Source organism: Copadichromis virginalis, linkage group LG9, assembly GCF_057382275.1.
Source record: "Copadichromis virginalis isolate Kocher_CV1m ecotype Utaka linkage group LG9, C_Virginalis_male_GT1.1, whole genome shotgun sequence".
NCBI classification, from domain to species: domain Eukaryota; kingdom Metazoa; phylum Chordata; class Actinopteri; order Cichliformes; family Cichlidae; genus Copadichromis; species Copadichromis virginalis.
Genome location: NC_140626.1, coordinates 24053300 through 24078422, shown reverse-complemented (window position 1 = coordinate 24078422; position 25123 = coordinate 24053300). Strand labels below are relative to the sequence as shown.

General features: G+C 41.4%; 1 protein-coding gene across 4 annotated transcripts; it reads left to right on the top strand.

Moving 5' to 3' along the window:
* Nucleotides 1-1224: 1224 nt before the first annotated feature.
* On the top strand, nt 1225-24502 carry LOC146701897 (SH2/SH3 adapter protein NCK1-like). Of its 4 annotated transcripts, none has more exons than XM_085468296.1 (5): nt 1225-1618; nt 12618-12668; nt 12994-13234; nt 22421-23172; nt 23265-24502. In XM_085468296.1, exons 3-5 carry the CDS (start codon nt 13009-13011, stop codon nt 23463-23465), a joined length of 1179 nt encoding a protein of 392 aa, XP_085324422.1. In that variant the 5' UTR covers nt 1225-1618; nt 12618-12668; nt 12994-13008; the 3' UTR covers nt 23466-24502. The 4 variants fall into 4 exon arrangements, with proteins under 4 accessions (XP_085324422.1, XP_085324424.1, XP_085324423.1 ...); XM_085468297.1 differs by lacking the exon at nt 1225-1618 and adding an exon at nt 1693-1941; XM_085468298.1 differs by lacking the exon at nt 12618-12668.
* The last annotated feature ends 621 nt before the right edge of the window (nt 24503-25123 follow it).

Sequence of the window (25123 nt, the reverse complement as noted above, 5' to 3'; positions counted from 1 at the left end):
CCTTTTCTCTGTTGGGAAAAACCAAGACCACTTGAGCTCTACGTTTCCCCAAGGCAAAGCAAAAGCAATGGAATGAAATAAGAACAAAATGAGGATGCAGAGTGGATGAAAAGAGGGGATGATGCTTGCTCACAGCTGACACAAACGCATGATTCACTGATAGCCCAGCAGGTGGCATTCAGGATCCACTTCATTTAGACTGCTAGAGCTAGGAAATTATTTTACTTCAGAAAGCCAGGAAGCGAATGTTTTGTGTATGCAGTAGAAATGGAAGCATATTGATGGAGCAAATTGATCTGAGACTGTGCACAGCTGATGACAATCTATTGAATAATAACCTTATTTGCACACAAATAGGTAATAAATGTCATGGGACCAGTAATATACCCTTATTACAGCAACAATATAAGCAGTAAATCAAATCCGCCTGTGTAATGACAGTCTACTACTATTGAATAATACAAAATGACTAAAACAACAAGCTAGATCCATTTGCAGAGAAAATGTGGACAAAATCTTTCTCAAGCTAATAAGAAAGTGACTCAAAACACATTCCACCATGCCATATTTTATTTTAAACAGTCCAATTTATATTAAAAAGTGAATAGAAGTATTAGATGGAGTTTATAATCCACTATACATGCAGTATTATAGTCTAGTTTTGGGTGCAGATCACAGAATACATGTAGGGCAGGCCCATCTGTTTGAGCAGGAAACAGATTGCATCCTGCAGCGAGTTGCACAGCCTTCCAAATTACTCTGCAAGTATCTTCACCACAGAGACGTTTAATAGATGTATCATCATTTCACATGTGGAGCCCGAATGGGATTGGATGACGAGTTATTTTATGTAGATTCGTTTTGTGTATCGCACGGTTGGTGATGACTGGGCATTTCTTTGAAATGCTTATTAATGCTGAGAAAACTACAGTTGTCATATACTAAAAACACGTAGGCAGCATTTAACGCGATGCTTGCTGAAGGGCAAGCTTGCACTTTTTATGTATTTTATTTTAGCAAGTATAGTACAGAACATCAATTTCTTACTAGCCTAAATTATAGTTTGGGTCTTGTGCTAAAGTCCCACTCCCTACGTATCTTTCTTTTAGATACCAAAACATTAAACAGTACGTGATGCGATAACCAGACTCACTTTCATCTCTCTTTTCATACACACGTCTATCAATGGTAGAGATTCGATCGATTCTTTACCCTCACAGAGACGAAAACATGACGAATGCTTAGGGGAAAGCAAAGCACCAGCAGCTGCAGTGAGATTAACGGACAGTGTCTTTGTCCAATCACAAACTCCTGATTCTCTCTCAGCCAATCGTGTGGCAGCAGGCGGGACCCAGAGAGCGTCTGAACTGCTTGTGTAGCTGCTAGTTAGCTTAGCCATGCTGCTGAGCGATGACATGCATTGATGCAGAAATGCTATTCCAACGGGGCACGGCGTCTCGTCAGCTAGGCTAGCGTCTTGGAGTGGGGAAAAAAGAAAAAAAAAACTGGCTGCTTAGCTAGGATTCTGGATGCCGCTTCTGTGCATCTTTGGCTGCTGTGTGTAACCCTTTAACATATTTCCAAAAGGACATAAGAAGAGGTGGCCGTCAGGAATCAGGTAAGACCTGGTATGACTAGAGCAAGGTATGAATCTGAGCTGCCGCTGATGGTGAAGCTCTGTGATACAGACTGCAGCACTAACGGTTCTCCAGCGTTAAAGCTCACGCAAGCTAACAGCTAAACGTTAACCTAGACTGAAAAAGAAAAGGAGAGAGAGAGAGAAAAACACCTAGTGTCCATGCCAGCATGGCCAGCACACTGTTATCCAGCTGGCAGACGGTTAGTCTGGCTGTAACCACTAAAAGCAGATGGGGGAAATTTTCTTAGCCAGGTTAATGTTAGCCGTTTTAGCGTGACACGCTGTCAAGCTCAGGTTATAAGGTAAAAACTCCACCAAAACTGCTACACAGCTTTATCATCTTTATTCTTCTTTTCGTTCAAGCGGGCACCACGTAAACACTTCTATTTGTAAGACTGACAATTTAAATGAAGCCACAGTGATGTTAAACCGTTTGATCCAATTTACAGTTTATACTTAAATGCAGCTTTATTTTTTTCTTATTATATCTCAGGATTACGTTTTTTAATTGCGTACTGAGTTGAACTCGCTTGGTCGTGGTCTCGATGTGCATCACTGGTATTGGGGTTTGCTTCAAGTAGCCATAATTAGTCATAGCTGGTCCATCACCTCTATCTTCACCCAGTGATACCCAGTTGGCTTGGTATCTGTTTATTTGGATCAGTAGTGCTCAACCTAAAGACATTCTGTCCCAGAGATTTCAAATGCAGGAAAAATCTTCACCTTAGAGAACATACAACAATGAATTGTTTTTTTTGTTTGTTAAATAGTTTTTTTTTTTATTTATCTAAACTCAATTTGTGGATAAATACCTACCTGTATACTACGTGCAAAATGCATTTGAGCCTACATATTCCTAGTTGGATCGCTTAGATCTTGTTTTGGGCAAGATTTTGGGTAATTGCACACTTAGTTTATCCCGTAACATTGTTTCTACCTTACACAACCCAAGCCAGACTAAATGTCATTCTTAGAAGCACAATGGGGCAGTTCGTCTGTATAACTCCTGGCGAGCCCTTGCGGCTTTTGTTTGTGTGGCCTTCTACAAAATTTGGTGCAACACTCAACAGATTATTCCAGCTTGAGGTTTTTGTATTGCAGGTATTTATTTGATGATTTGTGGTTAATTATATCAGAGCGATTTATGCGAGTAGCCTGCACATCTCTGCAACCAAATACTAGCGACTGGTTAAGAATTACTCTGTAATTATTGTCACAAGTTAGTTTTCAAGGAGGTGAGAGGAGGAGGAGGAGGAAGAGAGAGGCATTTGCTCTGCTGTTGCTCTCTTCTCAGTTGGAGTCACAGAGAGGGTATCCACAGCTTGCAGGAGGAAATGGTGATGCCATTCTTATCAGCATTTCGTACTCGAAGGCTTACATTTGAAAATCAAATGTATGCATGGAAACTGCAATTAGGCAACCTATTTTAAAAAAAAAAAATTGCACCTGTCAGCTGCCATGTCATGAGCTTCTGTGCAGAAGTGAGGACTGTTCCTTCACTCTGATATACTCCTTGTGTACTCCTGTAATAGTCATACATCCCACACTATAATGGTGCTCTTGTTTGGATTTTATGACAGAATAATCGTATGCGTATGAAGGCGTTATCCTTTTTTTGTTTGGCTGTGCCCTTTCCTCTTTTCCGAGTGTCTGGCTACCAGTGGCTTCCAGCAGCCAAATCTGTCCTCGCAGCCCAGGGTAAAATACCAACTTTGCTTTTCTCGATAGTCAAAACGATGGCTAAAATTTCCCTCGTCAGGGCTCAGAAGCTAGTTCATAAAGTCACCTTTCTTTCTTTTTTTTTTTTTTTGGACTTTTTATGAAGTTGAGAAATGGGGATTTTTTTTTTCTTTTTTCCGCAATTGTCTCTTTGCATGTTATCGCCTTAATCTCTGTTATTGCATACATTCTCTTCCATTTCCTCTTTCATTTTTTTTCTTTTTTTGTGCCCGACTGCTCATGCATGTAGATGTTTGAAGAGTAAATAACAGACGTTCTCTGTATACATTAACTGTGACAGAATATGACGGAGCAACAGCTCCTGCTTTCTGTGCCCTGGCAAAGGGCAAAAAGGCGACTAATGAGCAAAACACTGAAACCAAAAAAAGGGGAGAAAAAGATAAGTTTCAGCTTAACTACTAAAGCAAAGTTGTAAGGAAGTGCACAGTTATTGTTTCTTGTTTGGACTAAGTTTTCCAACTTTTGTAAAAGTGTACTGTCCCGGCTGTATTTGCCATCTTTTTGTTTTCTTTTGAAGTGATTTGACTTCCTCGTGTCGAGTAGGAGAAGTGTGCAGTTTCAGTGTTTCTTCTCTTAGTCCATTATGGTTCGGGGTTTTCTTTCAGTGGGTTTGGCAAAGTGATAATGAGGATGTGCGTACTCGTGCAACTACGACTGTCATTGTTGTGACAGCAGTTGTGTAGCACTGAATTACAAAAAAAAGCAATACTGTCATAATGAAAGAACTGTGCGTGTCTTTAATGATGAAAGCAGGCTTTTTAGGCACAAGCTTAGGTCATTTCTGTGAATTTGTTAAACCAATAGTAAGTCCTGTCCACAAACCTTCCTCAGTCTGCTACAGTACTTTCAGTAGGAGCAAGAAAATGATGGTTCATGGGTGGCTTCCACACCACCCGTTTTTCTTGTCATGTTCTTTATGAACATGTTATGCAAAAAAACCCCCAAAAAAACAGTTAGACCTTCATATAGCTCCAGTATATGAGACTGTTCTAATTAAAACCTCTTGTGTACCAGATTTTTGGATCTATAATCTCACCTCTCAGTGTTGTCTGTGGTCCACTGGTAGCAAATAGAGATCAGTGACTAGATGGAAATTTTCCTGTGACTATTTTATAACACCCAAACCTAGGAGCAAAGTTCAATTTTATGGCATAACGCTCTTGGCTGTAACGACAACATGGAAAATATTTGAATTAAAGCAAGCTAGATCTTGAATGCAATCACGCGGGAAATCAAACAGCAAGAATGAAATAATTAAACAGTCCGGCAACCTAGGAATCTCATCAGTCATTTGAGAATCAGTTTGTTTTTCTTATCGCATTTCTGATCGCCTTGAAACTGACCTTCAAGCAACTGCTGAGATATTGGCTTTGTTGCAGACTTAAGCATCTTAATCAGATTATTTTGATTTCTTTAGTTTTTGTGTGTAGAAAAAAAGCTGACCATCCCTATAAAAATCTGTTGTTGCCTCTGAAATGAATGTGCTGGATCTTTTGAAGGGGTTAGCAATAGGGCTGCCACGATTAGTCGACTAGTCACGATTACGTTGACTATTAAAATCGTCAACGACTAATTTAATAGTCGACGCGTCGTTTGAAGCTTTGTAAGATCGCAAAAGACGCAGGAATAAGTACCGGTAGTAGTATTTAAGAGTGTAATAACGGACTGAAACAGAAGATGGCAGCACTGCATGTACAAGGATGCCAGCTGCCGTTAAACCCCGAAGAAGAAGAAGAAGCTGTGTCCCAGAATTCATAGCGCGGCCCAGCGCATTTGTCAACAATGGCGGCAGCTAGTTAGTTTTAATATTACTCTTATTATTCTTTTTGGGTCACAAAATAAAGTTTAACATATTTTCAGGCGAGAATGTAGCTGTGGAAACCTCAAATATCTGCTCAGTTTATCAAGACACCGCATATTTTCAAAAGCGCTCCAACGTTTTCTGAGACGTCTGTTACCCACTAGCTCGATAGCTAGCCGGGTTCAAGGCTCACTCGAGCCTGTGAGAACACCGGACTCCCAGCAAATCGTTTTCAAACCCACCGCCGTCTTTCGCTACTCAGGTTAAACATTTAATATAAGTCACTTAGATAACTTAAAAATGTTATTGTTTGGCTTTTTTAAAAAAAAAAATTTTTTTTAGTATTTTATTTGTTCCTGAGTAAATCTGTTTGGCTGAGATTAAAGTTATAGTTTTTACACAGCTGAATAAATTTCAAGCAGACGACTGATTATCAGAAGTGTGAGATGCTCGAGAATATACTCCGGTGTCCTGTTATATTTTAGATAGCAAGGAGCAGACGGCTGAGTTTATTAAACTTCACCGAAACAATCTGCAGATGTCATTCAAATTTAATAAACTATCATCTTGTCTTTTTTTTTTAGTTAGCACATACCTTAAACACTTCAAGCTGTAAGCTAATGATAGTTATATAAGAGCAGATGCATGCTGGTGCAATAAGCTGTAGTTTTACGTCCAGTGGATGCATGATCTGATTAGTTGACTAATCGCAGAAATAATCGGTGACTAGTCGACTGTCAAAATAATCGTTCGTGGCAGCCCTAGTTAGCAACATGTATAACAAGTGCTGTTTCACACCATTTCCCTGGGTATGGAAAAGTTGCCAAACAATCTCCAGCTTTCATTAAAAATGCATGAGAACATTGATTTTACTCTCAGATAATACCCTAAAGAAATAAAATGAACTGAAATGTGTGTAGGCTGACTGATTTGGGGAGTACAGAGATGAGCGTTTCTGTGGAAAATGTTCTTTCCCCCCCTCTCTCCTATCAGAGAATGTAAGGATGGGAATTTTTGCAGATCCTAGATTTTTGATTTTTCCAACTTGTGGCAGACATTTGAGAAGGACACAAGTAGCTTGTTTAGTTCTATTGTGATGGCATTTTTGAGGATGTAGGAAGAGTTCAAATGAAGCCTTTATCTATTTTATATCTACTACTGTCCAGTTTACAAATAATCTGTGGTTTTTACTGAAACAATAACAAGGTCTTCTGCTTCATGGCAGTACTTCCCCATATTTAGATTTTGTTCATACTGACTCCTAGCAGGTTTAGGAACCATGACAGTACACAAAACCAAACCAAGAGCAGCTTTATTAAACTGCACTGCTGTGTGTTGGAGTTCCTTCTGCTTTGTAAACTTAGATTAGTCATTGGGAAATCCCCTGGAGCTCCAGAATCACAGATGCACTGTTGCTTTAAACCCAAGATTTCTTGGATGTGGCCATCATTTTACCTGGTGGGTAGGCCAGCTAGAACAAGAGCTGCCAATTTCAGGGTGTACATGAAGAGGTGTAGGCTGCTAAATTAGGTTGAGTCTAAGGAAATGGATCCTTTCTTCCACAGAGGTATTAAGCTCTGACAGATATCTGCTTATGGATGGAATAAAAGCATGCTTCTGGTGAATCACCTCGTGCTGCCAGCTGCAGAGTGTGCATTCACTATAAATAATTAATTATAATTAGATAAAGCATGACTTGTGTGCAGTCTTGCAAGTGGCTTTACAGTAACATTTTTTTCTATGTTTTGCCTTTTTTGCAACATCATAGGCTTTCTACAAACTCTTTGGTTATGTAACTTGCTGTGATTTCTGATAAGGAAGCTTTGATCAGGTTTTCAGGGCTGATACAGATCAACTTATTTCATTTTGACAATCTCGGTTTCAGCATTTTTTTTTCTTAAGTTTTATTAGCAAACGCCTACTTGTAAGGACCCATGAAAACCGTCTTGGTTTCACATTTCTTGTCTTCTCTTTTCATTTGAGCAACGTTAGTGTGAGCCTCTGAAGCAATGCTTGGTAGATTGCTCTCTTCTGGGGCAGTGATTTAGACTTTGTGAAAAATCAAAATTCAGCAATCAAAACTGACTTTATTACAGGTGAATCTCTGTGCAGCTTAGACACAGACATTGGCATTCTGTTTAACATCTCGTCCCCCTCTTCCAGCCACAGAAAAGGAGTCACTTCACCAGTACCGTCTTTCTGTGGGCTAGACAGTTCACAACCAGACTGAGGGTGAATATGCAGTTGTAATAATAAACTGTGAAGTGAAATAAGGAAGTGAAAACATTTTTAGCGTAATGTTTGTTAATTTGAATTTTATGAACAGATACTCAGACACAACAATGGATATCCTCTAATATGGATGGATGCCTATATGAGAATATGTTTGTTTGTTTGTCTGCTATAGATTTGAAAAGGTCATGGGCTATGATTTAATTTCTTTATTGTGGTGTTTGAGACATTAAGTTTGCCAAAATTACATAAATACTGCCTTTTATGAAAATGGCACTACTCCTTTTTTTTTTTTTTTGCATGGGATTTTCAGGCTAAATTGCTAAGCAACATATTTCAAACAGTGGCGTTTATGTGGGCCTTTCACATATTTGTTTAGAGTGTAGAGTGGGGCTTTTGATGTGAAGTTAGTCTAAAAGAAAGCTTGAAACTTTTGCTGTTGGTCGTTGCTATGAGAGTAAATCTCTGACAGTTCTCAAAGGACATGAGCCACGGTCTATTTTAGGCCATTCCCAACTGCTGAGGGTGATCCCGAGGGGTGGATAACCAACTGCTTTCACACAGTCATGAATGTAGCTTAGCCTATATGCTTAACCCAAAACACTAGAGGCCCACTAATTCAATTTTAATGTGATGCTGGAACAATACAGTTTTCTAAAGTGGGAAATCATGTGATCTGTCTTGGTGCTAAAGTTTAAAATAGTCCAGCAGTTCATCTTTGATCTCTTTAACAAGGTACATTACAAGCATCAGTGCAAAGATAAGTTATCTGAACTCATCTAAACTCGAAGAGGGTCAAGCCTGCGCTCTGTCAGCTTGCATCACTTTCCCATCATCCGGTCACCCTTGTGTCCACACTTCCTGTCTCACAGCTGGCCTGCCAAGTCTCCCATGACCCTTTGCTGCTGTGCTTCTGTTTTGTTTAGAGAGAAACTGGGACATCTGGGATGAGCTGCAGTCTCATGGGATTTCAACTGCTGTGGTTCAGTGTGAAGAGAAGCGCAAACATGTCTTAATCGGCCCATCGCCATCCTGTGCTGTCAGTTTGTGAATCAGACCTTCCCTGTATCTAAAATGCACATTTTGGTGGAAGGAGGAAGTGTAGCAGTGCCAGAGGGGCTGAGTGAGCAGCGAGCAGAAAGAGCACATTCCAGAAGGCAGCAGAGCCCTGTGATTTTAGCAGGCTGTCACAGGGATTAGGTTACTCTGTCTGCCTCTGTGAGCTCATGCTGCTGCTGTCTCAGTGCCTCAGCAGTCTTGCCGAGCAGTGATACACTGTATGCCCACACAGTGAAGATAGACAAGGATCCATAGTTGTTCTTTTTGGTTTGTTTAGCTGATACAATATCCAACTGTTGTGAGGTTTTCTTGTTTGTTTGTTCATTTTGTTTAACAAATAACTTCTCATATGACTTGTAAAAGGACAAAAATTGACGTCAGTGCAGCTCTGGCTATTTTCTACTCATGCTTGTCTCCAGGACAGCGTCTCTATAAAATGCATTCCACTAAGAGTCCACTAGGAGTGCTCTTTGACTGGCTCTTCACTTGTGTGCTTTTTTTTCTCCCCCTTTTTCTCATGCATAGACTCGAGAGGTTATGGCAGTAGCTGTAGATTGCAGGATGTGGTGAATTCATGTCAGTGTTGTTTTATTGTAATACAAGAACTGACAAAGTTGCACTGTGCATCTTCATTACACTGCTAATTTGCAGTTATTGCGGTTTGTGGTTTACTTGAGCCTCGTCAAATTTTGTGTAACAGAAAGGTATTTTCTGATGACTCTAAATAAAGGATCGCTGACCTGTGTTCAATACCCCAGTGATGCCATTTGGGTTAGTTTTACATTGCTGATGGGAAACAGTTGTGACTAGAGTTGGTACTCTTGAGAACATGAGTGGTTGACTTGTATTAACACTGCTTGACCTGTCACTAGCCTGGCGTGACATTAGATGACGTTGAGCCAGACTAACCGCTTGGTTTATAATTCTGCACATTAGCATGACACAAATAGGCCCACTTTTTTTATAAACACACATTCCACTTGTGGTAATACCCCCACACCGAGTTCAATCTTGAGCTGTTAGCTGTGAAGTGACAGCGTTTCAGCGTACACTCAGCTGGCTGTTTTGTGTAAAAACTGCCCCGGTATGTTTCTAATATTTTCCGATACTTTGTCAGATATTACTTGATTAATCTAAATTATAATTCAGCCTTTAAAGCAGATGATACTGATAATAACGTGTTGGAAAAGCTCTCAGTAAAGAAGCTACTAGAACACAGGTTTTTATTCTGTTTCAAGGCAGAATATTAGAGATGTTTTGTTTTTTTGTTGTTTTTTTTTTGCTTTATTGACAGCAGACTGGTTTTGAATGTTACGAGGGAGGAATAGTAGAGCTGCCACGAGCAGGGAAAACCCTGCACTTACCACAGACCACCAGATCTGGCTACTTCTCCAACCATTTCATGCAGTCTCGGTGCCCTCATTGATGACCACAAAGCTTGTCTGTAAAGATCGTGTTTTTGCTTTATGTTTGGCACCCACGTTATTTTTCCCAGTGCTTGGTTTCTTCAAAACATCTATACTTCTACTACTTACTCATTATAAAGGTCACAGGCTATTTGTCTGGGAACATTGAGTTATGACATCATCGCATTTGATAATCTTGTCCACTGAACATTTCCACATCAGCAGCCCTTGCCCTCGTAGTGGTTTTTGTTGTTGCTGTTGTTATTGGTTGGCCTCTTTTCTTCTCCACATCACTGCGAATCATCAGTGAATATGTTTTTTTGTTTTGTTTTTTATTTTTACTTGTCTTGCAATATTCTCCAACTACAGGTGATTCTGCATATGTTAATTCATCTCAATTCTAAATGGAAAGACAGTTTTTTTTTTTCACGTTTTTGGTTAGTTAACCTAATTTTTGTCTCACAAATGCAAGATGGCGGCAAATATGAACGTATACAGCAGCACAGTGCTCCCGAACTACAATTTTGTTGTACATGTATGATGACAATAAAGGGCTATTCTACTGTATTTTATAATTTAAGAGGAGTCCTTTTTTGTTGTTTTGTTTTTAAAGCTGTGAGTTAGAAAGATAAATGTGAAAACATTTAGTCACAAAGTCAATAAGATCGATGTGTGCTATGTGCTGCTGGCGGATTGGGCTTACCTGTTAATTCTGCCTGGCAGCAGGGTAAGTGGAGATCCACAGTTGATGTTAATGCGAGACCGTTTGAGCAGTTTGACCCGTCTGACCTCTCGCGTAGCGCTTTGGGGCAAGGCGACTGGTCTCGGCTCAGTATGCAGCTGCATGATTAGCTCAGGGCATCTGTCGCTTAACTTTTTGATCCTCCCTCACATTCGCATCGCAAGTCACTGTGGTGTTAATGTGCACTTAGTGCTTAGCCATCTTAGATGTGGGGGGTGATGGGTTGCAGCGTGTTTTCTGAAAATGGGAGGAATAGCTGTGCACTTGCGATTTGGTCATGAAATACTAGGGAGAGTGTAAAATGGAAAAACTATAGTAAGGGTGGGATGTTGTAAATGCAGGAGGAGCGCATATACACACTTGTATTCCTGTTTTGGCAGACAGTTATCCAGCCCAGCCCAGGGAGTGGAGAGATTGTTGCTTTTGTCTTGGGTGAAGGAGGCTCTCGAGAAGAGTAAATCAGCTCTTTGTTTTTTTTTTGTGCCACTCCCTAACATGTCTCGCAGTGTTCATTAATTTAATTAAGGATGGAAAAGGAGCATGCAATAACAAGCCATGAGATAAAACCACATTATACACCCAAATGATTTTTTTCATTTATTTATTAGTTTTTTTGCAAATTAAGACAACACCCCATATGTGGAAAGCTTAAACCACAGGTGCCCCCCACCCACCCAGCATTTTATGGAAGCTATGTTACACAAATAATTTTTTTTTTAATCACACCTCTTAGTTTCTGACTCTAAACTTGTTGTAGTCTTAATGTGGCAGCATCATCTCATGTTGCTTTAACTGTCTTCTGTTCTTTCTTTTTTTTTAGTCCGCTAAGATCTCCCCAGACCTCCTTTTTTTTTTTATTAATTAATTAATTTTTTTATAAATTTGTTCTTTTTGTGTTTTGTTTCGTTTTTTTTCCCCGCCTCCTCTTGCTTAACCATGCTGAAACTTAGCTCTGCAGCTTCTGCTTGTGTTTGCCTAAGATCAGGTTTAGGCGTATCTCAAGGCCAGCTATAGAAGGAAACTTAGACACTGCTGCTGCTTCAAATAAAAACCAAGAGCTCTCTATCAACGAGGTCAGTGTCTGGTCCCTGGAGTCAGTCGGGAGTTTTTGGGGCGGGGGGGGGGGTGAAGGTGAAACTCCATCCACTCTCGTGACATCAGAGCAGCTAAGCAGATGCTTCAGTGGTGCCCCACTCCCTCACTGTTGACCCAAGTATCTGCTGTATTAATCTAGCATATTCTGATTGTGCTGATGGCTGCAGGGGTCATGAGACCAGCTGTTGTGAATGTGCTCATTGTTGAACATGAAGTCTTCACAGTGGATCACAGTCTTCCAAAATCATAATTTTAGATAGCTCAGGGAACCTATGAATGATCGCAAACATCGCTGTTCATATAAGCTGAACATTTGCATTGGCGCTGCGCACAGTTTTGAATATTTATAGGCCAGTGCTAAATTTAAAATAATATCCTTCATCACTGGTCGCTGAGAGCCTCGCTCACTGACGTACCCACATTTCTGACGCACAGTGCCTCTCTCTTTTTTTGCTTCCCCGTTGCAGTAATCTTTACCATCGTTCTGATTTCTCGCTTCACATTTGATGCCTAAAAGAAAAGAGAGTTTGGTAGTTTAGCATTGCTCCTAACCACCTGTGTAAATGTATGAAGGCTTCGTTTGTACACTGTCATTGTGGATAGTCAGTTATGACTGTTATTAAAAGAATACAATTAGTGGAAGGAAATTATATCTGAAGAGACTAAACTGTGGAAATGTTGGCTGGCCTTCTGCTAATATAGTTTAATGACATCATCTGTATCTTGGCATTGGTGCACTACAAAGACAATGTTGTAAACACACTGGGTTCGTTTTATTTAAAAATCAAGAGCCAACACTGTATAAAAGAGGAAGTTTCCTGGTAATATCGACAAATCTGCAGAGAAGAGTTTTAAGAAGAAGCAAGTAGTAATTATCTCGCATCGTTCTTGTTCTTTTTCTAGGTCAGCAGAATTGTCAGAGCCCTTGAAGTTCTCAGCTTTGATGCAGTACAGGTACGGCTGCCTGTTTCTAAACGGCTTCTAAATTTACGTCTGCTGTGTCTTCTAAATAATCATTCTACATGAGCAAACACCACAGTCTGGACATGCGTCTCAAGTGTTAGCAGACACAGGAAACAGATGCTCATAATCCATACTTGGGAAAGATATGAAGGCTCGGTATAAGTGTAAATAAGTAACTGCTACTGCTGCTCATGAGATAACACTATTCTCGATGACACTATTTTGAAAATGTTTTAATGTTTAAAAGGATTCAAAGAGTTTGTGAGGTAGAATATACCCTTTGGTCACTCTCATGTCTCTCCTTGCTCTCTCTCAGTGTTCCTAGTGCAAGATGACGGAAGAGGTGATTGTCATCGCCAAATTTGACTACATGGCCCAGCAGGACCAGGAGCTGGACATCAAGAAAAACGAGCGTCTCTGGCTTCTCGATGACTCAAAGTCCTGGTGGAGGGTTCGAAATGCCACCAACAAAACAGGCTTTGTGCCGTCCAACTATGTGGAAAGAAAAAACAGTGCCAGGAAAGCATCTATAGTCAAGAATCTCAAAGACACACTAGGTAAAAAGTAGTTATGATTTCCTGACTTTGACTTGAAGCTTTATCAAAGTTAACACTCTTCTCCACAAATTTGTTTAGTGTTATGGAGGATCTCACCATTTCCCGGTAAAGCTTTGAGGATGTTTTATGAAATATTTGCGCATGTTTGATGCCTTGCAGCATCTTTGACTGTTGGTTGATGTGCTTTGTGTTTTGCATGCTTTAAAAAAGAAAAAGAAGAGTGGCATTACAGAGCACGTTTATCTAGGCCAGCTACAATACATTGTTGTGGCGTGTGATGAATCTTGTGAAAGTCACCACAGGAGAATGGTCGCAGGCTGATATGTGATTGGTTGAAATGCAGAGAGCGATTTTCATCTCACTGTGCACTTTAGTTTGAAACTTTAGTTTCTTGGAGCGTTGTCTGATGCACGATTGTGTATTTTGAAGCATTTATTCTGGTAAGGCGGTGATCTCTATTTTTAAATGCCAATACAATTGATGTTTTCTCCTGTTGATGTGTGTTAGGTGGAGGTAAATTGGACAATTTCTAGTTTCTGTTTCTGTATGAGCAGCACCTAATCCTTTTATCTTGTCTTGAATTGATACAGCACAGGTGTTTTCTCCTCTATCTGCACCATAGTAACACAGTTTGTTTGTGATTTCTCTTTTCATAAATTACCTAGTTTGTTATGCCTTGTCTTTAGTGTCAGAAGCTTTTTTTTAAACATTGAACTCCAAACTGTTTGAACCACCATCACCGCCATCATTATCCTAATTAAAGCGTAATGGCATAGCTGTTGTCAGTTTACGCTAATCCATTAGGTGTACACTAGTCATCGTCTGCTATTTATCTGCATAACATCAAATTGCAGGGGGAAAAAGGGTACTTTTTAAGCAGTTTTGTTTATTGGTGATGTGGCAGTGTCTGCGTGCTGTTGAGTAGGAGGATCTCTGCGAGGAAACCCTTTGTCCGAAAGGTGTTTTTCCTCCCGAAAGTTTAGAAAAAAATGGGGCTATTCTCCGTCCTTCTAACCAGAAGTGTGTCATAAGTGTATACATTACAAATGTTTGCAAAACCCTTATCTGTTGGACACGTGAAATGTGTCTTCCTGTTAGTGTGTGCGTGAGTGCTGTGGTTAGATGAGCCTGTCAGCTCAAATGCTCTCGTAATGAAAAATCATGTAAGGGCAGGAAGCAGCCTCTCTAGTTTTTAATGTGCGGCTCATTTCTTTTCTGTTTTTGCTCACTTAAATAAGCAGGGATTTCCCTTTTTTCTCTTGTTGTTTTTCTGTTTATGGCATGTAAATTTTTATTTATTTATTTATTTATTTTTACTGCTGCAGTTTAGGTCTCCTCAGTCTTCATGTCCTAGGCTTTTATAGGTTTATTTGCCTGTCTGTTCTCTGTTGTCTGTAGTGTGTGTGTATGTGTTTGGTTGTCGTGCACCACAGCGACGAGCTTCCCCGTAACATCCCACCTGTCGGTGCATCCGTTGATCAAATGGTTCACATGAACAGCTGCAGCAATGGCAACTCCAGCTATTTCTCACTTACACATACAACTCAGTAAAACATGAGCAAATGTGGTCTAACCATAAACCAAACTTTATGAAACACAAATATAGCAATAGAAAGGTTGTAAATGTATAACTTTCACTTTTTCTTGTTTTTAATTATTTATTAAGTAGATTTAAAGCATTTTAGCTGTGAACTTTAGGGCTGACTCTTCAATAATATGTGGGAGGGAAAACCTTGGGTTTTTTTTCCTTTTCCCTTCTTCTTTTCTTAGCCAGGTCCGTTGCTGGGTGTGGAGCAGTGTCATCGTTCGAAAGAATGTGTGATGGTATGATCCGTGTGTGTGTGTGTGTGTTTTAGTACTCATGTTTCCTGTGTTTGTTGTAAAGTTATGAGTGTTTCTCCCAACAACTGCAGTCATGTGACACTGAGTGTTCACTGACTCACTCAGCTGCTGCCATGTCCTCACAGATCCTTATATAATTTTTTTTTAAGGACACTACCCTCCTGCTTCTATATGTTGAGGAAATTACTCCTTCACTTTCTTTATACCTTGTCTTTCCCTTTTCTTTCTCTGCGCGTATAAGTGTCAACCCCCCCCCCCCCTTCTTCTTCTCCTCTCCATGAGGCCTCTGTGCTCTGCCTTCCATAGCTGGACTGAAGGCCTCTATATCCCACACTCTCATTGGCTAAGCCTGACCACATGGTCACAAGTAGGCTGCCCTGCTCTGAAATCCTCCCAGCTCTCTGGGTGTTCACATGGAATAACTCTACAGCTGCAGTGGGAAGAGAGCGGGGGCCGGGAAGGAGACAGAGAGAGGGAGAGACGGCAAGCCCAAAATGGACATGGCTAACCTATTCAAACATTTCTTTCGTGAGTTTTCTACATTTCTAGTCTTCTTAAGCTGCTTTTAAAGCAAGTATGACTCATTTGTTGTTTTACAAGTTGTCCGGAAATGTTTTGTCTGAAGTTTGAGTGGCTTTTTTTTTTTTCCTCCTCTCACTCTCGCGCTCTCTTTCTCTCTCTAGCTGTGCAGCGGCAATTGTCAAATCTTCTTTCTTTTTCATCTTCCCTTCGTGATTTCTCACACTGGTTAGTTTTATCTTAGTTAACCAAGTAAATGTGTCATAATTGGAGCTGGCGGAAACTGATTTCTGTGCTAACATGTTGTGCTGGTAAAGAGAGGGTGAAAGGGTGTCTTAACAGCTTTTGTGTGTGTGTGTGTGTGTGTGAGTGTGAGCAGCTGCAAAGACTGGGTGGATATGCTTTTGAAAAGCCTTCTGCTGAGCCGAAGCCTGTAATTGCCTCAGCAATCGTTCTCTGCCTCTTTCTGTTGAACACACATGCATACACACAGTAATCCCACTCCAGTTCTTTCTACTATTAGTCCCAGTGAGCTAGGTGTATTACTTTATCATGCTTGAAGACCCCTACCCTGTTTAGGAATATCTTAATATATAGCCAGTGTGTGTTTTCTCTTATGCTAACCTAAGGGTGCCCCCACTCATTCTAGGAGGGTCTCTTCCCCCACCGTCCACCCCACCTCCTGTCATGGGCTACAGTTGAAGGGACGCAGGGTGCTTATGTAGAACACTGTAGTCATTGTAGTCAAGAGGAGGAAGGGGTCTTTGCTGATTGATGGGACCCGGGTTCCCATCTCCCGCACCTCACTCGGTTATCAGAGGAATGTCGCTACATGGACAGCTCTGTGGGATGAGGATATTTTACAGCCACGCTGACACTCGTTTTCAAAAGGCTTCGGCACACACGCTTGCTGTAATCTCACCTTGTAACTGCTGAGTGATATCGCCTGTCTCTGTCTATCTTTGTGTGTGTGTGTGTGTGTCCGTGTCCACTGACTAGTCTGCTTGCTGTCTGAAGGATCCAGAGTATGGTGATGAAACCAACACAGAGATGAGCTAACAAATGTTTTGCTTGTGTAAACTGAGAGCTGTTAGTCTTTCTCTCTGTCTCTCTCCCCTCCCTCCGTTTTCCTGTTTCTCAGCCTCCCCAGCGAGCGGAAACTCTAATTTGAGGCACATTTCTCTCTGAGCATTTGGAGAAGTGAAGCCAGAGAGGAAGCAAGAAGTTAGAAGGAAGTTGAATCATATGGGGGGGGGGGATCTATCTGTCGCACGCTCCCTCATTTCAAAGTCCGGCTTTTCTCCAAAACCACTGATCGCTCTTCCCTGACCAAAAAGGCAAAAGACGTAATCATAATTAGAAGTTTGGCAGGGGAGTTGTCAAGTTTACTCAGGCCTTCAGATGTTGTTCTCCTGTGAAAAGACATTTACTCGTCTTTGTTTTCCTGTATATTCTTCCATTAAGAATTGCTTAAGAGGAAGTGAGCAAGGGTCTGGACCTGTTGAACCATTGCCGACATTAACAACGCCCTCCCCCGCCTTGTCAATTGAATTATATTGTCTACTATAGATGATTGCTTTTATTATAGAATAATATACCGATTATTTTCCCAGTGAATAACCACAATTTGGTCTGTAGAGTACAGTCAAAAGATCACTTAAAGTGTTTGTTTATGATAATCCAAAACTCAGAAATCCAAAAGGAACAAGTAAACCAGACTGTATATCTATTGTGAGTTACTTATTTGGTTTAGTTAAAATGCAAGGGGGAGGGGGGGGCTGGCACATAGAAAAAGTTTTGTTTTAGACTTTGTTGTTATTCAGCATCATTTTGACAAACTGGTGGCTGAAGGAATATAAATATTAGCTCTCAGTAGAGCGTCTCTTTGCCCCCCTGCTTGCTGCCCACAATTGAATATCTATTGTTTGTTTGTGCAGCATGCCAGTATCATGACACTCGTTGCTTTATTGGCGTGTCCAAATAGCAATCATGTAAAAGACAGTGGTTATGGAAATCTTTTTCTTTTTAATTGAACTGACGTGTTTGTATTTGGGGGGGAGCACACATGATTTACAGCATCAGCAAAATGCAATTTAAATTTAGGTCACCTGAGTAAAGGTGAAGAGAAAGTGAAAACGAGTTTTAAAGTTACTGTGCAGTTTTCTGTTTTGTTTTGGGGTTTTTTGTGATTACATATGTTAACCAAATAATTTTCCTGTAGCGCCTGACTGTAGCGGTGTGCTGTCCAGATGCGTAAAGAACAGAGGAGTATTTCTCTCCGAGCGCTGCTCCGTCACAGAGATCGATGGCTGCCTGCTTGCTTTTGATGTCTCGAACAGCTGAAGTTGAAAGAAGTTTGCACGTTTCCTGCGTTTCAACCGCGTTGGCAGCTTTATTGAAGCTGTAGTCTTAAAAGGTAGCCCCGGTCGTCTCCACTGAAGAACAGCCAACTCACTCTTGTGTGTCTTTCCTTTAGCTTGTTTGATTTTTGAACTACACATGGCTGTCATTATATTTGGCACATAAACCATACGACTGAGTGTGGCTTTTTTGCGGTACATATATTGTCTGAGTTTGCATTGCTGTGAATCTATAGAGCACTTTCTGAGGCTCTGTGTTGTCACCACACGACATAAGTGTAGTTTGCGTGATAATTTAGGGAACATGAGAAGAAGTGCAGTTGAGAATATGACTGTGATTAGAGCAGGAGGACTCAAAATGCCAAAGCAGGAGTGTGTTCAGGCACTGTCAGACAGCCTGACGCGGGGTGTTGTCGTCCGCAGAGGAAGAGTCGTGAAATGGAGGGAAGCCAGGAGGTCGAAAGGGTCCTAGCAGACAATGGGACAGCCAGCCAGTGTAGGGAGGCCACAGTTGAAAAACAAAACTAGTTCCTGTCTACCACTGGTAGCTGAGCAAACTCCCCAGCACTTTCTTCTCCTCCTGCTGAGTGTACCTCATCTATAAACCCCCAAAAAAGCAACTGTTTCAGAGGTGGTTACCAACTAAGTCATGGTCTTAATCATTGTTATTTACTGCCATCTGTTGCAATATGAGTTCCTTCCTCTGTGTCCTCCTCTAAGGAAATACACAGGAAAGAGCATGTGACGTCAAATGAGAGAAAAATTTCCAAAGCAAAGTTCTTTTTCATTTCTCTTGTTATCCTTTTTCTGGTAGCAATAGAGTAACGGGGGGGTTTGTGGGTTTTTGGGGAAGCTGAAAATCCCACACTGCATGTACACATGCACCGTGAGGGCAGAATTTTAGGTTAAGTTCAGGTGTCAGCAATGAGCGGAAACTACTCTGTAGGTGGTGAGATGGTGTTTATTTTTAGCTTTCTACATTTAAATCTGCTTTTTTTCAGAGTACATGTATCTGTAGCCAAAAACACCGTTTTCTTTTTGTAGGCCAGCTTGGACGTTGTCCCACGAGAAATAAAACCAGTAGGTGTTTCAATAGGTTTGTTGGATTATTGCATAAAATATGGAGAATTAGTTTGTTTTCTTTGGCAAAATGGCATTTGTGTAAATGCTGTCACTAGAAAGAAAATCCAAATTTGAGGTCATAAACTCCACTGCAGCTGAATGACGGCACAATCGGTGAGGTCTTGTGTTCGATTGTGATTGTGTTAAATGGCTTTGAGACTTTCTGTAACCTCAATTAGCGACTCGTGAGTTCTAAAATATTTCCTATAGTAAAACGTTTGTCTGAAGCTTGCGGTAAACACAAGCCGTATTTCAGCAGTCATTGATTTTTCACAGGGAACCAGAGGTGAAAGCACTGACTTGTTTTGGGGTTTTAAGATTCATCGCTGCTTTACTCTGTCTCATGTCTGCAGTTGAAGGATTCTGCTTCTCGTCGTGTGGGGCATTTTGTGGCAAAGGTTTCATTACTAGTTGTTGCAGTGGGCTGTTGGTCAGATGAAAGATTTCCAGCTTCAGCCCTCATATAATCCAGCAGTGCTTAACCTCAGACTGTCCTGTTACTGCCCTAACGTACGTCACTTATGTAATGTGTTACCATTACTTCATAAAAAAGACACTAAGCCCAGCTACCTCTTATCTGTGCCATGATAATCTGGAATTTCTGCAGGTTTCAAAATGCCTCTACACACTTTGTTTGTTTGTTTGCTGTTACCACCTGTACGTGCTTGTTACTGTGCCTTTACTACTCTGCACATACCTTGTTGAGTTCGACATAATAAAAGGTCCAGAGATTGTGCTCAGAGCCCTATTCTGCACAGCCACGTACATTTTTGTAATCGACCTACAGCAGCATTACAGATGGGCCCTTAGAGAAGCAGGTGCCTTCAATTTTCTTTTCTTTTGTCTTCTGGTATTGTCTACCTGTAGCCATACAGGCAAATCTGAACATCCTACTACTACAGATTGAGCATCTAGTCAAATTTAGTGGCTCCGTTTTTTTTTTTGTTTTTTTTTTAATGCAAAGTGTTCATGTGAGCGGAGCAGGAAGTGCCAAATAAAAACTGTGACAGGGACACTGATAAGGACTGTTGGCTGGCCAAAGAGATAAAAACTCAAAAATAAGTTGTCTCCGGTGTCAGTCGGAGGTAAAAGACGCATTATTTATACAGAGTTCACCTTTAACCTTTGTATGGAGCTAACTAGGCCATTTCCAACTGTGCAAAGGCACACCCCGGAGCCTGCACCTGCATAATCACTCTTTGTTTGTTTGTTTGTTTCCAAGAATTGCAGATGCTTTGGCTGTTGGAAATCTAGATTTTGGTCTGTGATGTTTATGCATATTTAAAAACTTAGACTAGTGGATTTATGCTGTGGAAACATTTGTTTTTTGTAAGAAAAAACAATTTTTTTGTTGTTGTTTGACATTTTGCCTTCAAGTCCTAAAGACTGCACAGATGCATAACTAGCATCTGCGCAGCACTTAACCTCCACCTACAGACATCAGCTCTTAACACCCTGTCTGGAGTCTGTAGTTATGTACAGTGGTGTGACTAATAACAGGGTCTACCTGGAAGCAATTTGACGTTGGACTCTGAGCACTACCGTGAAATTTGTCTGCTCTCCTTGAGTCAGAGACACCTTTCAGTAGCAATTTATGTGTGGTAAAGGATATTCAGTATGGCGTTGTGACACATTAGTCACGTTCCCCACTCCGTCCTGGAGACTACACCCTGCCTTAGTATATAATTTCACCCAGCTGTCTTTTGATTGTGCAAGCAATAGCTTTGCAGACGTAATCAGGAATAGGGTCTCTCGTCTGCTTGCTCTATCTGATATCAGTGTCTGGTTAGTTTTAGCTTCAGTCCGGTTTACTGTCACATCATCGGTAAGAGCATAGATGTGTCATGATTACAGTAACGTCACGTGGGCTTTGTTTAAGTAGCAAAATGGCTGTCAGGTGGAAATTCTTGCTGATTGAAACAATTGCTGGGAAAAAGGTTCACGGGCATGGTGACTGTTCTACCGTTAGCCTCCGTTTGTTGCCCTTTTGCCAGTGGTCAACTATGGAAATGTGTGTGGGCTAGGTTGGCATCAAATACAGAAAGGAATAGCTAGTTTGCTGATAGCCCACAGTTGATAACACGTTGATGAATGTGCTCCTTATCATCGCACACCGGTCAGGTTGAGGGGGTGTTTGGAGAGTGATGGTGCTGGGTAGAGACTGGGAAGAGCACTCTAGAACAAGGAAGTCAAAAGCCTTTGATTGTATAGGTGAAATACAGCCCAGTTTAATCTCAGCTGGGCAGACTAGTAATATACATTGCAAAATGACCCATTAAAATATATATGACAGGTTGCTTTTATATACATGTAAACAAGTACCAGTACATTCTGAAGACGGTGACTTTCAGTTACACAAGATCACAAGTGGCCTACAGAGATTACTTTGGAAAAATAAGTACAATTTCTAACATGTTTTTAGTGCAAATGTATTCAAAGTGGATCCAGTGCAGTTGCAGTGTAGAAAGATCTTTAACTTTCTGTTCTATTGTTTATCTGTCCTCACATGACATACAGCATTGCATTCAATTTTTTTTTATTTTTACCTTCCTCATGAATTCTTTGCAGTGCTCACAGTTTGCAGAATTGTTACCTGCCCTGTGCGTCATATTTCTGATGCTCCTGCTGAGTTTTTATTTATTTATTTATTTTTGTAAGCTGCAGGTGATTAGTTCAATGTGATTAGCAGCAATGAAATGGTATTAGTTGTTGTTTTGTTTTTTAACCACTGTTGGGTAGCAGCAGTTTACTTTCTTTCTAGTTTCCACAGATTATAGGTCCATGCCAAAACAAGTTTCCATCCCACTCACTTTCTTCCCCCAGCACACCAGCATTGCATTTTTTTCCCTTGTTTCCTCAGCACCTAGGCCTAATCCCCAAGAATGTATTTGGATTTGGACTGTGGAGCGGGGGGTTAGGGGAATGTAATGTTGAAAAGGAATGATGTTTAGCCCTGCTTACCCACCCACTCACCCACCCAGCCCATAATGCTTATTATTGCTCCCTGGTATTTGTCTGGGATTTTTTTCTTCCTGCCTTAAATTTTCATGTTTATAATGGGAAGTGTGTGCAGTTTTGGTTTTTTGTGTTTGTTTTTTTTAAATTCCAGACTTGTTCCTCACCATTATGGGGAAAATAAAATTCCAAAGAACTGGCCTTTTTTTGTTTTAATTGAAATGATGACTTTTAAATTTGAATGTAGACAAATAAGCATGTCTCGGCTGCTTTTCAGATTCTGATCGAATTCACTGGGTTCAATTTTAATATGAATGATGATAATGATTCCCCTGCAAACGCCAACATCTTTACTATATTCGTCATATTTTTTTTTTTTTTTTTTTAGGAATTGGGAAAGTGAAGAGCAGAAAGGGGGGTATGAGAGATCCAGCCCCTAATGCTGACCCAGATATGAATGCAGATAACGGAGAGAGGCTGTATGACCTCAACCTTCCCGCCCTGGTCAAGTTCAGCTACACAGCAGAGCGTGAGGATGAGCTGTCTCTGGTGAAGGGAACACGTGTGGTGGTGATGGAGAAGTGCAGCGACGGCTGGTGGCGCGGTAGCTACAGCGGACGGTCAGGTTGGTTTCCGTCCAACTATGTGACGGAGGACGTGGATGGGACGGCGGGGGGAGGGGGTATGGGCGGACTCGACCCTGCCGGATCGCTGACAGAGAAACTGGCTGCGGTGGTGAACATCACAGCGAACGGAAACCGAGTGCTGCACACAGTTCAGGCGCTCTACCCGTTCAGCTCAGGCAACGACGAGGAACTGAACTTTGAGAAGGGCGAGGTAATGGAGGTGGTGGAGAAGCCCGAGAATGACCCGGAGTGGTGGAAGTGCCGCAAAGCGGATGGACAGCTGGGCTTGGTGCCCAAGAACTACGTCACTGTGCTGGACTCCACCTCCCATAAACCGCAAGCGGGGCTCGCTGGGCCGCCCACACCCGAGTGCGACTACATCTTGCCATCAGGCAGCGGGCGCTTTGCGGGGAAGGAGTGGTACTACGGAAAGGTGACGCGCCATCAGGCAGAGGTGGCGCTCAATCAAAGAGGCACAGAGGGAGACTTCCTCATCCGAGACAGCGAGTCATCGGTCAGTAGCCTCCACCTTCTCCTTGGTTTATCTTGTTATGTGTCGGTGCTTTGAAACACTGTTAGTAACCCCGGTTCTCTTTTCATTTTTAGCCAAACGATTTTTCCATCTCCCTGAAGGCGCAGAGCAAGAACAAGCATTTCAAAGTGCAGCTGAAGGACAACCTTTACTGCATCGGACAGCGCAAGTTCAACTCTATGGAAGAGCTTGTTGAACACTACAAAAAGGCTCCCATCTTCACCAGTGAGCAGGGAGACAAACTGTACCTGATTAAAGCCCTGGCTGCTTCCTGATCCATCTGTCTCACACAGTGATGCACGCACACACACACATACACACACACACACCTCTACACATTATTTTCATCAACATATAATACAGATACTTACACGAGAACACACACTAACATTTCAGCTCCAAGCCTGAAGACTTAACACATCATCAGGACTTAAATGATATGTGATTTGTCACAGATTTGTGAGCATTCCAAGAGGAGGTGTGGGGTAAAAAAGCATGGGAGAGACATTGAGGAGGGAGACGGCAAGAAGGTGGACTCCTGAGAGTAACTACAGACCTCTTGGTTGCCTATTTTAAATTATCCAGATGTGCTAGGTCATAGGCAATGCCATGGTTATTTCCACCTTGATATCTATTGCATTTAGTTTTCTTTTCCTTTTTTGTTGTTGTTGATGTTGTTGATAATATATAATCTTTTTAACGGTTTCTTTTAAAAATGTGATTTTTTTTTTTTTTAACTTTACACATTATACAACCAACACCTGACTGAGGCATTTTCTTTCAGATGTTAGCAAACTCGAGAGCCGAGCCTATAGCTTATTTCTTTTTGTCTGTCTTAAGGCGCTGTTTGTGGCTGTGGACAAACTAATACACAACTTCTGCTAATCCCGAATAAAAATGAAGTGACCAAAATATATTTATTGATACAATTCTGTAATGATCAATGTTGTAGAGATTGGAATATCACACTGTGCATTTTCTTTTTTTTTTTTTTTAAGGATTTCAAGGTTTCCTCTTATTGTAAAAGGTCAAACTCTCTATATAGTGGTCTTCCTTTGTACAACAGTATTGCTTGTCTCACATATTGCTGTATCTGTATCACGTGAATGTTACAAAACCAAGGCAGCGTAGATAGGGGTTTTAAATCCTCTAACTTTGCATGGACGCACACAAACCGAATAGTGTCCTAACACCTTCCGCCTAGCTCCGACAGGAGAGGGAGAGACAGTCCACAGGGGTGACGGGGAGTTTATCTTTGCATATAAAGGTCATGTGAAGACTCAAAGTATTTTTCCCTCCTGGGTCTCTCCTCCACCCCCAGCCCAGTGTGTGGGTGACAGCAGATGTGTCTTCAGTGTTGCCAAAGGGGATGGAGATGGACGGCAGTGAGGTGAGCCAGGGTGAACTGCGCGGCTTCCAAAAATATATACAGTGCTGGTTTGCCGGAGCTCTGAGGAAAAATGGAGGGCTGGGAGGGATGATGTCACTGCTCCCTGAATTGGTGATCACTGGAGGGAATGGAGGAGTTGAGGGTTACCCAGGGGTCGCGTTTGTGTGGTTGCAAAGCGTACACGTCGAGCTTAAGCCAGCACTGGGGTTGTCGGAGAACAATTCCTTATGCTGAAGAAATGATAAAGAAAGTGCTTGTTTTCTTTTGATTAATGTATCCTAAGAGCTGCTTTAAATGTACGTGCAGTCAAACTTTGGGACATTAAGCTGGTTTTACCAAATGTATGTTCAATGTCCGTATGTCTGAATGCTTTCAGCAGCACACATGGTTTATATTTACAGTGAAGGACTTCTAGTGAATGGCTGTTTTTGAGTGAAAGTGGACCAAGTAGTTGTTGAATGTTGTGCGGCAGCTAGTGCCGCTGCGTGCTGCCTGCAATCAAAGCTGCAGCAGTGTTGGCGGGGGGCCGCTTCAGCAGTGTGC